This window comes from Artemia franciscana, chromosome 6 (genome assembly GCF_032884065.1).
Source record: "Artemia franciscana chromosome 6, ASM3288406v1, whole genome shotgun sequence".
Taxonomy (NCBI): Eukaryota; Metazoa; Arthropoda; class Branchiopoda; order Anostraca; family Artemiidae; genus Artemia; species Artemia franciscana.
In genome coordinates this window covers 5,236,060-5,255,174 of record NC_088868.1, presented here as the reverse complement: position 1 = coordinate 5,255,174, position 19,115 = coordinate 5,236,060, and the positions used below count along the sequence as shown (strand labels likewise).

Below are 19,115 nucleotides of genomic sequence, written 5' to 3'. Positions count from 1 at the left end.
TTAATTCAACTTTAATTAGCATATTTCTAGAAAATATTTCCTGAATTGCCGACTGTCACTACATCTCAGCCATCCTCTGTCAAAAAGTAGTACGAAAATAGAAAACTCAATTTTGAGTAAATACTTTTCCTGTAGGAGTTCCCCTATTGTCGACAAGGCAATTGCAATGGCGTACTCCTAATATTTACATCTGCAATTTCTAACAGAAACCTAGCATATAGACGGGTAAAGTAGTTATCACCAATTTTCTATAGCCAATTTTCCTACAAGTCTTGGATTAATATACTAGGTTTACAAAACCTAGAATATATGTTCAACAGAAATAGAACAGAAAAGACGAGACAAAAATGGACTTCGGAAAACCTATTAACTACAGTCTATACTATATTAAAATGATTTGGTTGCTTCAATTAATTGGCAAAATTCAGAGAATCAATTTTATAGCGCTAAGGGTTCAGCCCCCATAGTGATGAAAGTGGTCAAGTATGGTTCTGAAGCGTGAGCACTTCAAAAATGGAAGAGGAACACTGCAACGCCAAGCCAACCGAGGCCAAAATAGATACAAGCGCTCCTCTTTCATCCCTATCTACTCAACACCTTCCTCTTTACACCTTCTCGGGAGGTTCCCATTTCCCTTAAATCTTCTCTAACAACATCTTCCCACAATCGAGTTGCCCCCTTGATCGAGGACAACCAGCTTTTCGTTTGGCCCTACCCAGTTGGCCAAAAGGACAATCTGTCATGTAGATACAGTCAGTAAGTTAAGTACCCAAAAACAATCAGTAGGCAATTTCTCTCAAAAACGTCTAGCAAATCTTTCTGCATTTTTTAGAACGCCCATGCTTCAGAATCATACTTGATTCAATATAGTCAGTGGTTATGCTGACTTATTACAAGCTAATAACCTACCTTAAAATAAGTTCCTTCAACTACCACTGTTACATCACAGAAGCTGGAATGTTTCCACAATTTGAAAAGCTTATTAAGAACATTTCCAGGATACGATTTGTCTGAATAATTTTTCACACCAGACATGTTTTCATGAGAGCTGTAGTTAGTCAGTGGAATTTCTACTGTGGCACTCATTTTAATTATCTAAAAAAAGGACATTATTTCCAAAAAGGCCATCTCAGATCTGCTTAACAAGAGAGCAATATACAAATAGCTATAGAAGTAGAAGCACTAACATACGGAAGTGTCCATCTAAAGAATATAGAAACTGTAGAATAGAAATATAGAGAAATAGAAATAGAAATATAAAAGTAGAAAATGCAAACGGTTATGTCAAGTTTGATGAATTTAATCTAGAATAAAACCCCCAATTATTTCCAGAAAGACTATGTCAACTATTCTTACAAAGAAAACAATATACAAATACCCAATAGATATATTGAACATCAACAAAAAGAAATATCAAGCTTGAAACTACAAATTATTTCTAAAAAGACTATCTCAGATCAAAAAATACTACCTCATATCAATTGAGATCAAAGCATCAACATAAAAAAGTATCTGTTAAATAAAATTTATTAAATAAATATATAATACAATGCATAAAAATATATAAAAAAGTATATGTGCATAATATAGCACAAAACTATGGATTATTTCTAAAAAGACTACCTCACTCCAAAAAAATACTATCTCATTTCTATGTATATCAAAGCATTAACATATAGAAGCATTAATATATAGAGTATAGAAAATCCTAACTATTTAACCTAGTTCAACATAGTAAAAAAAAGTATTGTGTCTGAAAACACTACCTCAGATGTCCTTAGAAAGAAAATAATGTATAACTATCTGCAAAAATAGAATCATCAACCTACAGAGTACATAAGGTGCAAACAGTTTTGTCTGGTTTGATTCATTTAATCTAGCATAAAACCACAAATTATTTTAAAAAGAAACTACCTCAGGTTTCCTTAGGAAAAAAACAATATATATATATATATATATATATATATATATATATATATATATATATATATATATATATATATATATATATATATATATCAGTGCTGTCACTTACTTGAAATACTTTTACTTGAAGTACTACTTAAGTAAAATTTTCCATTACTTGTACTTGTACTTAAGTAAAAACTCTAGGGTGTACTTATTACTTGATACTTAAGTAAGATTACAAAATACTTATTACTTAAGATACTTTTAATGTACTTGTTTTTCAAATACTTTACTTTTGACAGGAAAATTTTGTGCGTGTGTGCTTTGGCAATGTACAAGAAAACATCACCTTTGGATTTAGAGCAAACTCAGATATAGCTTTTGTGTGTCTGTGCTTTGGCAATGTACAAGAAAACATCGCCCTTTAGATATAGAGTAAACTCAGATATAGCTCCATGCCCTATTTTTGGATATGAGATGAGATATTGTTTTTGAAGAAAAAAAATTATAGCACGATTAATACTTGGTTTAATTTTTGTTTAAAAGTTATATAACAAAGAAAATTGAAATTATTTCACAGTTCACTGGGTCCACAGTGAGCTAAAATCCCTTGTTTTGTGTTAAATGTTGCATACTGTAGTCAATAGGGCTTATATTTCTGACATTAGTGTTTAAGTTTTGTCATCTCGTCAGCTGAACCAGATTTCTGTGGAGCAGTGCTTGGGGCTTAGGGGGGTCCAGTGCTTTGGTGAGTTTGGTACTTCTGGACGTGCTAGGACAAAGAAAATTGGTAGGCGTGTCAGGGACCTGCACGAATTGACTTGATAAAGTTGATTTCCCCAATTCAACCATCTGGGGGGGGGGGCTGAAGGGAAAGGAAAAATTAGAAAAATGAGGTATTTTTAACTTGTGAGTGGGTGATTGGATCTTAATGAATTTTGATACTTAAAAGGACCTTGTGTCTCAGAGCTCTTATTTTAAATTTCGACCAACATCAAGCCTCTCATTTTTCTTTTAAATTAATCTATTGATTCTTATAATTTTGCTAGAGCTCATGCCATATGAGCTCTTGGCTCTTCTGACCTCGTCACAAGTGCCATATGAGCTCTTAGCTCTTGTTTCATTCCTTTTTTCTCAGAAAATTTTCGACTTAGTCTCATAGTTTTGCCACTTCATGGTGTGAAAACTGCTGCTAGAAATAGATAGGTTGCAACTTCTGCTGTATTGTCTTCTAGTATATTTAAATGTGTGCTTGCATTGTACCTGTGTCCCCTTAAAAGTTTTGTTTCTTATGGTAATATTGGTTTGTCTTCTGTTGCATATACAGATGATGTTCTTCTTGTTGCCCGGACTGGTTGTGGATTGCTTTCGGATTTTACTATATTAACCAATGAGCTATCTAAGATTGGACTGTCAGTTAATGCGTCTAAATGCGATTTTATTGGTTTTAATAACTCTTATGCGGTTGCTCCATTTGTTGCTGGGACTGCAATTCTGCCATGTTCTTCTTTAGTTAGTTGGCTTGGTCTGTGTTATGGTCCAACACTTTCCATTACCTTTTCATCCCTAGTGAATCAAGCTGTGAAAAACCTATGCGTCACTTATGGAAAAATATCCCCAAACAAAAGCTGTTACGACCGCAATGGTTTGTGAATGATTTATAACGCTTATTGCGCCCCTGTGCTTTTGGGTTTTTATCAGGCATGGCTCATCTGTTTCATAAGAAAAATCCCCATACTCTACATGTGGCTTATTTCAGATATCGCAAAATCCTCCTCCGGCTTCCTAAATGACACCAAAAAAGAAAAAACTCGATTTGGTTGAATAGATATGCCTTCTTGAATTCGGTCTTCCAGTGATGATTTATGTAAAAAGACTATGTACTTTATTCACGGTTACGACCCTCTGCAGCCTTTTTTCCATATTGATACTGGTTAATTAGTCCATGCTGTCTTTTGTTAGTTTGAATTTTGTCTTGCTCTTTATCGTTTTTGTTTATTTATAATACTCTGTACTTTGCGTTTTTTTTATATTTTTACGGATAATAAAGTTCATTCATTGATTCATTCATTCATTTTGCAGTTTGACCATCCATATGGAATGCGTCTGAATCAGTGGACTTGCTGAAGGCCTGTGATTTTATAATAAATGTTTGTAGGGAGTTTTACCAACCATCTGAATTGACGACACACCACGCGACTTGCTTGAGTGAGAACCAGCCATAGGATATAGATGCCATACATTTTCATAGCGTGTCTGAAATTTAACTTGAAAACTTGAGGCAGTTTCCTTGTAAAGGTGCCGAGGGCGAGACATGCCTTCAATTGATTATTGATTTTTGATTATTGAGTTTTAATTTCTCTTGTTAAAAAAGTCTGCAACTGACTCACTTGGCTCCTTACTTTTAAATTTGAGTTGTTTTTTTTTTGTTGCTAAGGTTTTTACTTATTGAATCAGAGAATGAACTACTTTATTAACTTTTATCTGTTTTAAAGCCAATCCAATGTTTATTTTTCTATTTTCCATATTTTTCCACCATTCCGACGTGTTTCAGAATAATCCTGTATTTTTTCAAACGTGCCAGATTTGACTGAACTCTAATCGCCAGAAGTCCAACTCTATGTGCACTGTATTAATCCTTTCATTTGATCAGTCTGATCCAATCAGAAGTTTTTTGACTGCACTTAATTGTTTTGATAGTCTTTTTCTTTCACGCCTTTGTGTTGAAAATTGGTTCAGATTATTTTTTGGACTTCGTTGGGTGTCTACCAGCCAAACAAGGGAAAAAAATATTTTCAATATTTTTTTTATCATTCCCACATGTTTCAGAATAACCGTGTATTTTTTCAAACATGCCAGATTTGACTGAACACTAATCACCAGAAGTTCAACTCCATGTGCACTGTGTTAATCCTGTCATGTGATCCGTCTGATCCAATCAGGAATTCTTTGACTGCACTTAATTGTTTTGAAAGTCTTTTTCTTTCAAGCAGCTGTGTTGAAAATTGGTTCAGATTACCAGCCAAACAATGGAAAACAATACTTTCAATATTTTTTCCATCATTCCCACATGTTTCAGAATAACCCTGTATTTTTTCAAACGTGCCAGATTTGATTGAACACTAATTGCCAGAAGTTCAGCACTACGTACACTGTGTTAATCCTGTCATGTCATATGTCTGATCCAATGAGTTTTTCTGATCCAAAGAGTTTTTTGACTGCACTTAAATATTTTGAGTCTTTTCCTTGCAAGCCGTTGTGTTGAAAATTGGTTAAGATTATTTTCTTGGACTTCATTGGGTGTGTACCAGCCGAACAAGGGAAACGGTTAAAAACGATAAAACGAAAATTCTGGTTCATGATTAAGATTTCCAAGAGAGGAATGACAGACGACATTTTCTAGGCAAGGGAAGGGGCTAAGAAGCTTTCAGAATGGCTTTAAAAAAAGGTAGCATGGACTTTATATCAGAAATATATATATATATATATATATATATATATATATATATATATATATATATATATATATATATATATATATATATATATATATATATATATATATATATATATATATATATATATATATATATATATATATATATATATATATATATATATATATATATATATATATATATATATATATATATATATATATATATATATATATATATATATATATATATATATATATATGTATATATCAAACAGTTCATGGCAACGAACTGTAGTAAGGAGTGACCCAGCTCAATAGTAACTGAAACTTTAAAAAATGGAATTTCAATACCAATAGTTACATCAAAAGAATCGCATTTTAATGCTGATTTTAAATATACAAGTTTCATCAAGATCAGTTATACCCATCAAAAGTTACGAGCCTGAGAATATTTGCCTCATTTTCGAAAATAGGGGGAAATACCCCGTAACAGTCATACAATCTTAATGAAAATCACACCATCAGATTCAGCGTATCAGAGAACCTTATTGTAGAAGTTTCAAGCTTCCATCTACAAAAAACGTAGAATTTCGCATTTTTTGCCAGAAGACAGATCATGGATGCGTGTTTATTTGTTATTTTGTTTTTTTTTTCCCAGGGGAGATCGTATAGACTGAGTGGTCCTAGAATGTCGCGGGAGGGCTCATTCTAACGGAAATCAAAAGTTCTAGTGCCCTTTTTAAGTGACCGAAAAAATTGGAGGGCACCTAGGCCCCCTCCCACGCTCATTTTCCCCAAACGTCACCGAATCAAAATTCTGAGATAGCCATTTTATTCATCATAGTCGAAAAACTTAATAACTATGTCTTTAGGGACGACTTATACCCCCGCAGTCTCCGTGGGAGGGGCTGCAATTTACAAACTTTGACCTGTGTTTACATATACAAATGTTTACTGGGAAGTGTACAGACGTTTTCAGGGGAATTTTTTGGTTTAGGGGGAGATTTGAGGGGGGGGGCTACGTGGGAGGATATTTCCATGGAGAAACTTCTCATGGGGGAAGAGAATTTCAATGAAGGGGGCGCAGGATTTTTTAGTATTATTTGAAAAAACAATGAAAAAATAAATATGAAAAGTTTTTTCTACTGACAGTAAGCAGCAGCATTAAAACTTAAAACAAAAAAAATATTACGCATATGAGGGGTTTACCTCCTCATTATACCTCACTCTTTACGCTAAAGTATTTTTAGTAATTTCAACTATTTATTCGACGGATTTTGTGATTCTATAGGTCATTCTTAAGGAATTGGGACAGAATCTAAGCTTTAATGTAAAGAGCGAGGTATCGACGACGGTAGAAACCCCTCATATACGCAATAAAAACATACGAATATAGAAGTTCGTTACGTAAGTTAATTCGTAAGTTACGTACATTTTTTACCAATGAAAACGTTTGTAAAAAATTAAAAGTTCTAGTTGCTTTTTTAAGTAATCAAAAACTTGGAGGGCAACTTGGCCACCTCCCTCGCTCTTTTTTTCTCAAAATCTTCCGATTAATTGCAATTAATTAGTATGCAAATTTCGTTTTAATTATTTATGTGTGAAGAGCCAAGATCAAAACATGCATTAATTCAAAAACGTTCAGAAATTAAATAAAAAAAAACAAGTTTTTTTAAATGAAAATAAGGAGCCACATTAAAACTTAAAACGAACAGAAATTACTCCGTATATGAAAGGGGCTTTTCCTCCTCAACGCCCCGCTCTTTACGCTAAGGTTTCTACTGTTTTAAAAATAGAGTTAAGAGAAAGAGTCAAACTTTAGCGTAAAGAGCGAGGCGCTGAGGAGGGAAAGCCTCTTTCGTATACGGATTAATTTCTATTCGTTTTAAATTTTAATGTTGCTCCTTACTTTCATTTAAAAACTTTTTTTTTACTTAATATATATATATATATATATATATATATATATATATATATATATATATATATATATATATATAGAATAAATACTTGATGTAGTACTTGAAGTATTACTTAAGTACAATTTTGGCAAGTACTCGATATTTGATACTTAAGTAAGAATTTGGAAAGTACTTATTACTTGATATTTAAGTAAAAAAACAATGAGTACTTAATACTTGATATTTAAGTAAAAATTTGGAGTACTTGTTGCAGCACTGATATATATATATATATATATATATATATATATATATATATATATATATATATATATATATATATATATATATATATATATATATATATATATATATATATATATATATATATATATATATATATATATATATATATATATATATATATATATATATATATATATATATATATATATATATATATATATATATATATATATATATATATATATATATATATATATATATATATATCAAACAGTTTGTGGTAACAAAGTGTAGTAAGGAGTGACCCAGCTCAATAGGAAACGAACCTCTAAAACAGAATTTCGATACTAATAGACAAATCAAAAGAATCGAATTTTTATGCTGATTTTAAATATACAAGTTTATATCAAATTTAGTCTTACTCATCAAAAGTTACGAGCCTGAGAAAATCTGGCTTATTTTGGAAAATAGGGGGAAACACCCCCTAAAAGTCATAGAATCTTAATGATTAATCTTATAACAACATTGCATTCAGCGTATCAGAGAACCCTACTGTAGAAGTTTCAAGCTCCTATCTACAAAAATGTGGAACTTCGTATTTTTTGCCAGAAAACCAATCACAGGTTTTTTCCAGAGGTGATTGTATAAACCAAGTGGTCCTAGAATGTCGCGAGAGGACTCATTCTTACGGAAATTAAAAGTTTTAGTGTCCTTTTTATGCGCCCCAAAAATTTGAGGGCGCCTAGACCCCCTCCCACGTTCATTTTTTCCCGAAGTCAACAGATCCAAATTTTGAGGTAGCATTTTTTGTTCAGCATAGTCGAAAAACATAATAATTATGTCTTTGGGTATGACTTACTCCCCCACAGTCCCCAGGGGAGGGGCTGCAAGTTACAAACTTTGACAAGTGTTTACAAACAGTCTTCCTTTTCTCCTTCTATCTTCTTTTTTTTATGTGTTTGTGCTGTTGCATTGGTGATTTCTTTTTTCATTGTACAGTAATGGTTATTGGGAAGTGTACAGACGTTTTCAGGTGGATTTTTTGGTTGGGGTGGGGTTGAGGGGAGGGGGCTATGTGGGATGATCTTTCCTTGGAGGAATTTGTCATGGGGGAAGAGAAATTCCATGAAGGGGGTACAGGATTTTCTAGCATTATTTAAAATAAAATGGAAAAATAGATATGAAAAAGTTTTTTCAACTGAAAGTAAGGAGCGGCATTAAAACTTAAAACAAACAGAAATTATTACGCATATGAGGGGTTCATCTTCTCCTAAATATCTTGCTCTTTATGCTAAAGTATTTTTAGTAATTTCAACTATTTAGTCTATAACCCTTGTGATTCAGGGGTTATTCTTAAAGAATTGGGACAAAATTTAAGCTTTAATGTAAAGAGCAAGGGATTAACAAGGGGGCAAACCCCCTCATATACATAATAAAAGTAAACGAATGTAGAGGTTCGTTACGTAAGTTAGTCTGTAAGTTATATACACTTTTTACTAATAAAACGTTGGTTAAAAATTAAAAGTTCTAGTTGCCTGTTTAAGCAACCAAAAAATTGGAGGGCAACTAGGCCTACTCCCCTACCCCATTTTCCTCAAAATCGTTCAATCAAAACTAAGAGAAAGCCATTTAGCCAAAAAAATAATATGCAAATTTCGTTTTAATTATTCATTATTCATGTGCAGAGAGCCAAAATCAAATATGCATTAATTCAAAAACGTTCAGAAACTAAATAAAAAAACAAGTTTTTTTTACTGAAAGTAAGGAGTGACATTAAATCTTAAAAGGAACAAAAATTACTCCACGCGTGAAAGGGGCTGTTCCCTACTCAACGCCCTGCTCTTTAAGCTAAAGTTTTTATTTTTTTTAAAGTAGAATTGAGAGAACAAGCCAAATTTAGTGTAAAGAGCGGGGTGTTGAGGAGGGAACATTCACTTTCATACACGGAGTAATTTCTGTTTGTTTTAAGTTTTAATGTACCTCCTTACTTTCAGTTTAAAAAAAACTCTCTTTTTTAACATATCTATAGAAACCAAAGCATCACCATACAAAAGTATTAATTCATAAAAAAAAGAAATGTCAAACAGTACAATCTATTTTAACATAGCATAAAGACAAATTATGTTTTGAAAAGACTACCACAGATCTCCTTAGAAAGATAACAGCATATATATATCTATAGAGATCCAATCATCAATATATAGAGTATAGAAGATACTAACTGTTTTGTCTAGTTTAGTTAATTTAATCTAGTGCAAAAAATATAGATTATTTCTAGTATGACTACCTCAGCTCTCCTTGGGAATAAAAACAGTATATAGATATTTAAAGGGATCAAAGTATCAGCAAGTAGAGGTATAGTATTAATCTATACAATATAGAAAATGCACACTAGTCAATCTAGTTTAGAGCAATTGGCAGCAAAAAAATATTTTCAAAAGTAAACATCATGGACACCATAATCAACTGCAGTTCATCAATAGTTGCATGATTGATCCCAACTTTGTTGTTTTGATTTTTCCTGCTGAAGAGAAGGAAATGATTGAAATACCTCAGGATTTTTTTTTTTGAAATCACGATGACATTAGCTACTGGCTACAACACGTTCTGCAGATGAAGGATGGCAGCATGCCAAAGAATATCTTTTTTGGCCAAATGTCTAGGACTAAACAGAAATCAGGTTGTCTGCAGTTGGGGTGGGATGATGTCATCATGAAAGATTTAAGGAAAATGGGAAATTTTTGGGAGGACGTAAAGAGGGAGACTTTGAATAGATTAGGATGGAGGAAAAGAATGCGTAGCTGTGTTGGCCTCAGGTGTTGCGGTGAGTTGTAGTAGTAGTAGTTTTCATAAATTGGCACTGAAAACTAAAAAAAAATTCAAGCTCAAATTGTTGCCGTTTTCTTTTTAATTTGGCACCGATTTTGCAAATTGGTGCCAAAAAAAGTTCATATACCCTGCATGCAATTTTTGGAACTGAAACTGGAGCTATATGTGCCTGGCCCTTAACTCTTGCCACCTCATGAAGTATTGTTGCAAGGGTAAGATTTGAATAGCAAAACAAAGAGAGAGAAAAAGACAAATTTAAATTGCAATAGACCAAATATTTTTAAAGTTTCTATTTCCCTTGTTGGGTAGCTCTGTGACAGTTTGTCAATTAAACCACAAGGAACTGTCACCCTGTGGTCCCTGACACCTCTACACTTGTCTTGCAGTGAATTATTTGGCTTCTGGCTTGCTATGACTGATGAAGTGCATGCTGCTAAGTCTCTTCTAATCCTGCCTATTAAAACAATCAAATTCCAACATGCTTCAGAGTGCTTATCAACCCTATTTTACCCTTCTTTGACTCTTACTGCAATGCCTACTTTTGGTTTATTTTGCTTTCTTAATTTATTATTGACAGGGGGTCCACTCCCCCCCTGGCTTGTATTTGTTGTATTTTTTATTATGAAAAAGATGTGATTTCACTTTGTTGTTTCACTTTGTTGTTTCACCTGTTTATTATTAACCTATTGATGTTTTAATTTATTTATGGTGACTGACAGGATTGTTAGTAGTCCTGTCACCCCTGACCTAAATAGTTGTAGTGTAAGGATTTTTGCCTTTGGAGTTAAAGGTTGGGGGGTTGTCCCCCCCCTACTCACATTCCTCCCCAAAATCCACTTCCTTTTGACTCTGTTCATCTCTTTTATCCAAGAAGCTACCACCTGGTTCTGGACTCTACTCATTTTTTGCCAAAATAAACCCCTCCCCTCTCAGATACCTTCCACTGTACTTCTCTCTCTCAACATTATCTTGCCTTACCCCCCCCCCCCCTCCCCTACAAAGAACACACCCAATTTGACTTCTTCCCTGATCAGAAAACTTTACAACCTCATAAATCACACATGAGACCCTATTTTGATTATGGGCTTATTGTTTATGGTGCTTGTGCAAAGACCCTGATGCAAAAAATTGAAACAACACAAAATGATATAATCTATAATATTTTCTCTTAGAAAACCAACAAGTACTAAGTTTCTGCTTACTGAGAGTGGATTATCAACAATAAACAAAAGATGAAGCTTTCTTTCTATAAATTATCTGACAAAAATTAAAGCCACCTACTTGACTTACTGGAATTTCAACATAACAACATTAGCCAGTCAATGTTCCTATTACCTGAACAATTGTTTAGGGTCATAAAAATATTTTTATAAAAGCATTTTGACTTTTTGAAAATGTTTTCTCTATTGCAAAACTACAGCAAACTCACTGTTATGGAGTTATTCCAGCCCAAATATTCTTGTATTTACACATAGAATTGCAATCTTTTCCATTTTGTTGATTGGATATTTGAAATCACAAATCTGTAATTGTTTAGAAACAAATTTGGGCTATTTATTTGCACATCAGGGGGGTGGGGGTAAAGTATAGCATATATTAAATATGTAAACTAACCATTGCTGTATTTAATATGTGCTTTGCTTTACCCCCCCCCCCCCACTAAGGTGCAAATATATATTAACTCCATAATGGTGAGTTTGTGGTAATTTTACAAGAGAGAAAAGATGTTCAAAAATTGAAAATGCATCTATTAACAATAGGTTCATGACCCTAAACAACTGTTCAGGAAATAGGAACATTGACCCATTAGCCTATAGGCTATCTTGATTTTGAGCTTTCAGTTTCTTTTTCCCTGGTTTAATTTTGAAAATGCAATTCCTGTTATTTGACTAGAATTTCAAGCAATATTAATGGGTCTTTTACAGAATTTAGAAAATGTATTTGCATATCTTTGAAGCCTCAAAAATTGGAGTCAAGCTTAAGTTATGAAGCTGAAAATACTTTTTTTTGTACTTTTTTAAGCTAAGCAGAAGATCTATTTTGCAAGGTTTCAATGTTATAACACAATGATTTGTAATGCTCATTAAAGGTTAGTGCCCCCTATAGGGAGAGAGAGGAGGTAGGCACTTCAAAATAACTTCCTAGACAGTGGTGTTTTGTTTTTCTTGGCAGCCCCATTTTCCTACTCCCGAATAATTTTGGAGAAAATTATTATATTATGTCCATTGACTTTCTGGATGGACACCCCCCCCCCAAAGGAAATGCTGGAGCTAAGCCCCTGTTCCCTGGACATACCTTGTCTGTAGATTCATCCCTGAAAGTTTCATTACCATAACCTAACCCTTTCCAAGATAGCAAATATTAATTTCTCTAAAATTTTACCCAATTTACTAAATGAGGCACAATGGTCAAAATCTAAAAATGATTAATATAGGCCAGGCCTAACTCAGGAGAACAGCCTAAAGCCTACCACATACATTGTAAAGCAAGCTGTTTTTATTGCTTTTTTTACAGGCTTTTCGGTCTTGATTTGGATAATTCTTTCTTCTTGTTCTTCTATTTCAGTCTCTATTTGCAATATTAATCATTAGGACTGATTTTCAACAGATTTCCCTTTTTAGCCAACAAAACGAAACTTTCGGTAGTGTGTATCCGACCAGAGCAATAAATTTGGTATTAAGTTTGGTTTATGCCTTATCATCTTATATATTTACTGTATTTTTTTTTTATTTCAGAAGGCATACTATACCTTTACCAAATAAAGGAAGAAACGGCTCATTGGAGGCATATTGATCTATTCAATATCAGCATCCCCTTAGGTTTCATTATAAATTTTAGGCTTTAAGCTCAAAAATAAAATTTGAAATAAGTTTTATTTCGTTCAGAGATGGCCAATAAGAGAAGCTTCCTTTCAAAGAGAAAGGCTTTTATTTGCTGTCACTGTAAGTGTTGAAAATCATTTAATATCAACTGTAGTTACATTATGTTTAAAAAACATCTTTCGAAGTAAATGACAAGAAGCAATTTGGTAACATTTGGATCACTTACTCATTATTCAACCTGATTTAGTTTTATAATATACAGATATAATAATTTAAAATCTCTCTTAAAAACACAGAACAGATTTTGAAATATAAAACTGTTTTTGTTCTTCTTTGTGGGTTTTATGTGGCATCCCATACAAAATTGTAATCAATTCTTTAATCTTCCTCCTTTTGATTAAGATGTAGAGCATGTAGAAACTTTATCCCTAGCCGTGGTAATGGTGGGAGCACGTAAAAACCAACCTTTCAAGTTCATTGAGCAAGCGATCTCTGTAGCAGTAAAACCGAATCTGATGGTAACTAAAGACAAATGTTCCATAACAAGATTTTAATAAAAAGTATGATTTCTCACAAAAAGTCTTCCTGAATTATATAAAAAAAACAAGTTTTTTCAACTTAAAGTAAGGAGCGAAATTGAAACTTAAAACAAACAGAACTCATTACGGGTAAGAAGGGGATTACCCCCTTTTCCACACTTCGCTCTTTATGCTGAAGTAGTTAAGTATTTTTAAAAAAGCTTCCTATGGTTTTAATAAAACAACCGTTGTGTTTCAAAAGTCGTTCATAAAAAATTGTGACAAAATTCAAAATTTAGCGTAAAGAGTGAGGTGTTAAGGAGGGGCAGTCCCTTTCATAAACGTAACATATTCTGTTAGTTTTAAGTATTAATGTTGCTCTTCACTTTTGTTGAAAAAACTTGTTTTTCTTATTTAATTTTTGACCGTTTTTAAGTAATGCCAGGAAATCTGGCCCCAATTCCATGGAGAAATCCCCTTCTCCACAGAAATATCCTCTAGACAATACAATCCAAGTGAAAATTTATCCCAGTATAAAATAACTCCATACTTAAAATTGACATGGAAAAGAGAAAGCAAGACATTAAAAAAAAATTATAGGAATTTTTGCGAATTCCCACAATTTAAAATTTTCCTTGACAACTTCACACTCTGGAAACTTTTATCCCATCAGAAAATTCCCCCATGGAAAACCTCCGGCAAAATATCCCCCCTCCAACCAAAAATCTATGTTTACTTAACAAGTGTTTTACAAGTTTTAATGTTGTTTCTAGCCCTCAATTGAAAAAATTGTTTTTTTTTATTTAATAACAATCACAAGCCGAAGCTCCATATTTTCAGTTGAAGAAAACGTGTTTTTTATTTGATTTCTGATTGTTTTTTAAAAAACACTGGAAAATACAGCACCCCCTGGATGGAAATTCACTTACTCATGAAAAAATGAACAGACGGGACTATTGATCAAGGAAATCACTTCCTTGATCAATAGTCCCGTCTGTTCATTTTTTTCTTCTTACCTTTATTATGCTGACGATGCAACATTGATAGAAAAGTGTAGATTGTGCTTGATATTTTTCGCTTCAACAGCTTACAATAAATGCACAACATCTTCATCTTTGTGGGTTTGCCAAGCACATTTCTGACCCTAAAACTAGCGAAATCCCTCTTTCTTTTTGGTGCCCCCCTGAATTTCGGGCCGTTGAATTGCCAAAACGCCCTTTGGGGTTGTATTTTGTGATCGGTTAGTTGTTTTAATTCTTTTACGTTTTCTATCAGGTGGGTTGCTGGCTGATGACACTTGCCCACGACCTATTAAGGGATTTCTGTTACATACACCCCCATATGGGGAGTTGATCACGGTGATTTATTCGCCTTCTAGCCTCTTTTAAACCCATTCGGTTTAATTTTTTCCCAAGCTCGATTATCTCCCAGAAGTTTTCTTCCAATTAAGATTCTGATGGGCTTGACTAAGGCTCCGACCAATTTTTTTGGCTTTGAGTTAAAGGCAGAACTCCAAACCTTCAGCCATTATCGGGCACGGTCTCTTATTCAGAATTAACAGAGAAGAGGTCTCGATGAAAATGTGTTTGGCTAAAATATAACTTTTTTTTACATATGTGAAATATTTTCTGGCCCCGTTTCAGGATGATATCCGCCTCAAATTGAAAACGACAGCTGCGTCAGGAATTTGTGGAAAAGCTCTATTTCATTTCGTCTCCCTGAAAACCCTCGAACAGTTTTTGCCAGATTTCATCCAATGTCAATATTAAAACAATGAAGGCTGGGTCTTATCCGTATAGAGTCTGTCAAAATGAGTTGAATTTAATTATTAATTTTATTACAACTATTTAAGATGGTTGTACAATCAATTAGCTTTTCCAACGCCTTGTCTGCTGCTGATCCTCAATCAAAGCCTGTTCTTATCGTTGGTCAGCTGAAGTTTATTCAAAAAGTGGGATATAACTTCCTGAAAGTCAAGCTTGCTCCAAGAGTTCCAGTAGAGGTAGGCTGGGGATTTAATATTCTTTTGCATTGATAATTATTTAAATATATGGCCGGCGTTAGTTTAAATATTAGGTCCATCCAAAAAGAAACACTATAAAACTATGAAACAATTTTAAAAAATCTAAAATACTTAGCATAGGCTACATCATTCATGAAAGCACTTCACTTTTGCTTTACACCCCCCCCCCCCTAATTTGCCAATATAGAGCCCAAATCATATATTTTCCATTTATTTTTCTGTTTCTTAATCTTATTGATGTTGCTTCTTTTGCCATAGGCTATTATCTATTTGAGAAAAAGTTTAGGCCACATGGTGAAATGTATGGGTCAATGTTCCTATTGGTAAAATTCTAGTTAATTGACTTCTTGATATATCAGAAAGGGTTTAGGCTGGGAAAATGAAACTTTCAGGGATGAATTTACAGACTAAAGTATGTCCTGGGAAGGTATTTTGAAGCAACTATCTCCACTCCTTCTCCCTCTAGAGGGCCCTGACATTTGATGACCTTTAAAACTATGTATGTTATAAAAGTAAAACCATGCAAAATAGATATTCTGCTTAATTGAAGTACAACAAAATTGTTTTCAGCTTCGTAACTTTGCTCAATTCCATTTTATAAGGTTTTAAAGATATGCAAATACATTTCCTAAATTTTGAAAAAAAAACATTGATATGGCTCAAAATTCTACTCAAATAACAGGAATTGCATTTTCAGAACTAAAAGCAGAGAAAAGCAACTGGTAACTGAAAATTAAGGTAAAATGTTGTTTTGTCAAAATTTCAATAGGTATAGACCTGTCTAGTAGGCAAATTTCAGGGCCCTCTAGAGGGAGAAAGAGTGGAGATAGGTACTTTAAAATACCTTCCCATGAAATACTTTAGCCTGTAGACCCATCCCTGAAAGTTTCATTTTCCTAACCTAAACCCTTTCCAAGAAGTCAATTAACTAGAATTTTACCATTCCTATTACCTGAAAAATTGTTTAGGGTCATGAAACTGTTGTTAATAGATACATTCTGACTTTTTGAATATTTTTTCTCTCTTGCAAATTTACTGCAAACTAACCATTATGGAATTATTATATATTTGCACATTAGGGGGGGGGGGGATAAAGCATAGCATATGGTTAGTTTACATATTTAATATATGCTATGCTCTACCCCCCCCCCTGATGTGCAAATATATAGCCCAAATTTGTTTCTAAATTATTACAGATTCACAATTTCAAATATCCAATCAACAAACACAGAAATGATTGCAATTCTATAACTCCATAATGTTGAGTTTGCAGTAGTTTTGCAAAAGAGAAAAGATGCTTGGAAAGTCAAAATACATCTATTAAAAATAGTTTCATGACCATAAACAATTGTTCAGGTAACAGGAACATTGACCAATGCATGAAATAGCCTATATTGAATTTAGGAGTAGCCTATACTATGCATTTACATGTTGTGGCAGTGGGGGGGGAGGGGTAAATTAAGATGCTTATAGGAATAGTATAGGCTAAGTAAGTAAGCTAATTTTGGATTTTCTTAAATCTGATTTCAGATCTTTATTAGGTTTCCTTTTTAGTATGTCTACAAATAGAAAGTAAAATTCTAGTTTAGTGACTTTTAGCTATGTTGGAATGGGGTTAGGTTAGGAAAATGAAACTTTCAAGGATGGGTCCTACAGGCTAAAGTATATCATGGGAGGGTATTTTAAAGTACCCACCTCCACTCCTTCTCCCTCTAGAGGGTCCTAAAATTTGCCTACATGACAGGTTCTATACCTATTGAAATTTTGACAAAACAATATTTTACCTTAATTTTCAGTTACCAGTTGCTTTTTCTCTGCCTTTAGTTCTCAAAATGCAATTCCTTTAATTTGAGTAGAATTCTGAGCTGTATCAATGTTTTTTTTTTTTTCAAAATTTAGGAAATGTAGGCCTATTTGCATATCTTTAAAACCTTATAAATTGAGATTGGGCAAAGTTTTGAAGCTGAAAACAATTTTGTTATACTTCATTCAAGCAGAAGATCTATTTTGCAAGGTTTCACTTTGATAACACACATATTTTTAAAGGTAAGGACCCTCTAGAGGGAGAAGCAGTAGAGGTAGGTACTTCAAAATACCTTCCCAGGACATATTTCAGCCTGTAGACCCATTCCTGAAAGTTTCAATTTCCTAACCTAACCTCTTTCTGAGATAGCAAGAAGTCACTAAACTAGAATCTTACCCTATAGACTAATGTCATAAAGCCATTTAAAAAAAAACAAGAAAGTATAATAGCCAATTCTGGATGATAGGCTTCTTGCTATCCTAGAAGCTGAGTTAGGCTCATGTGAATAAAACTTTCAGGAATAGATTAGACTTAGGGCCTAAGCAAACCTATGCCTCAAGGGGATGTTATCAAAATTCTATTCCTACAAGCACCCTGTTTGTTCAGAAAATTACTTTATCAAGTTCTGAAATGCTGACACCACTTCTAAGAGCAAGTCCTTTATTTTACCCCCAACTCCTTCCTAAGGGTAAAACTATGTTTTCCATATATTTTCTTATTGCTTGTTTGTCATTAAATAAATATAAAGAACAGTCACACATAGAAAATTCACTACACACATACAATTCAGGGTGACCATTAGTGTGTGTGTGTGGGGGGGGGGGGGTTCAAGTAAAATGATGCTCTTTTAGGAATAATATAAATAAGTTCCCCTCTCAGTAATCATAAAACAACAACAACCAAATCCTGTGATCCCCTCCCAACTTGGAAACATAGACCAGGTGGCCAAAGAAATAATCTCTGGCAGACATTTAAGAATGACCTGGATCCTTGGGGCAGCTTCCTCTGACACAGGCATTGTTGGGATAAGGACTGGCTGAAGATTGCAGAAGAGGCTGCTACTGACTAGCTGCTGCTGGACTACATCAGTCATCCCATCATTCATTGGTGTCAGGCAGGATGGGTTATTGTCTGTTTCCCATTGAAAGTAAAGTAAATATTATAAGTAAGTAGCCTATTTAAGAATTTTTAAAGTAGCTTTCAGAATTTTATAGTTTTGCCTTCTGGAGAGACCAACCACTAAAATAATACTAGTTGTTAAAGTTTCCATTGAAAATACGTTTTTACTAGTAAAAAAGAATGTTTTTGTAGGTTTAATTATGGTTTGAAAACTATGACAATTGGGTCAAAGAATATTAGATCAACACAGTTTATAACCCAATGCTTTCAGGGCTATGGAGAATTTTGTGCATTTAATCTGGGATATTAAACCAGTTCATTTATACAGTTTCAGGTTTTTTTCTTATGTATATTGTAGCAATAAAATGGTAAAGCTTGAAAATCTAATAGATTTCAGCAAATGTTGCCATTTTTTAGACAAAGTTGTCTCAGCTCCTTATTAAGATAAAGAAAAATATCTTATTCCTTATTAAGACAAAGACAAATATGATATACAACACAAAAAT

At 33.4% G+C, this 19,115-nt stretch overlaps 2 protein-coding genes across 2 annotated transcripts in view; one reads left to right on the top strand and one right to left on the bottom strand.

Moving 5' to 3' along the window:
- Positions 1-12,896, bottom strand: part of LOC136027946 (actin-binding protein IPP-like) — a 67,411-nt gene extending 54,515 nt beyond the window's left edge. Inside the window, exons 1-2 of the mRNA XM_065705417.1 lie at positions 12,801-12,896; positions 910-1,095 (exon numbers count right to left, since the gene is read on the bottom strand). Of these exons, the coding sequence (XP_065561489.1) occupies positions 910-1,086 (177 nt within the window). The 5' untranslated portion in view covers positions 1,087-1,095; positions 12,801-12,896. The remainder of the gene's footprint in view (positions 1-909; positions 1,096-12,800) is intronic.
- Positions 12,897-15,445: 2,549 nt separating this feature from the next.
- LOC136027944 (probable aminopeptidase NPEPL1) overlaps positions 15,446-19,115 on the top strand; it is a 78,661-nt gene continuing 74,991 nt past the window's right edge. The window contains exon 1 of the mRNA XM_065705415.1: positions 15,446-15,665. Within this exon, the coding sequence (XP_065561487.1) occupies positions 15,516-15,665 (150 nt within the window). The 5' untranslated portion in view covers positions 15,446-15,515. The remainder of the gene's footprint in view (positions 15,666-19,115) is intronic.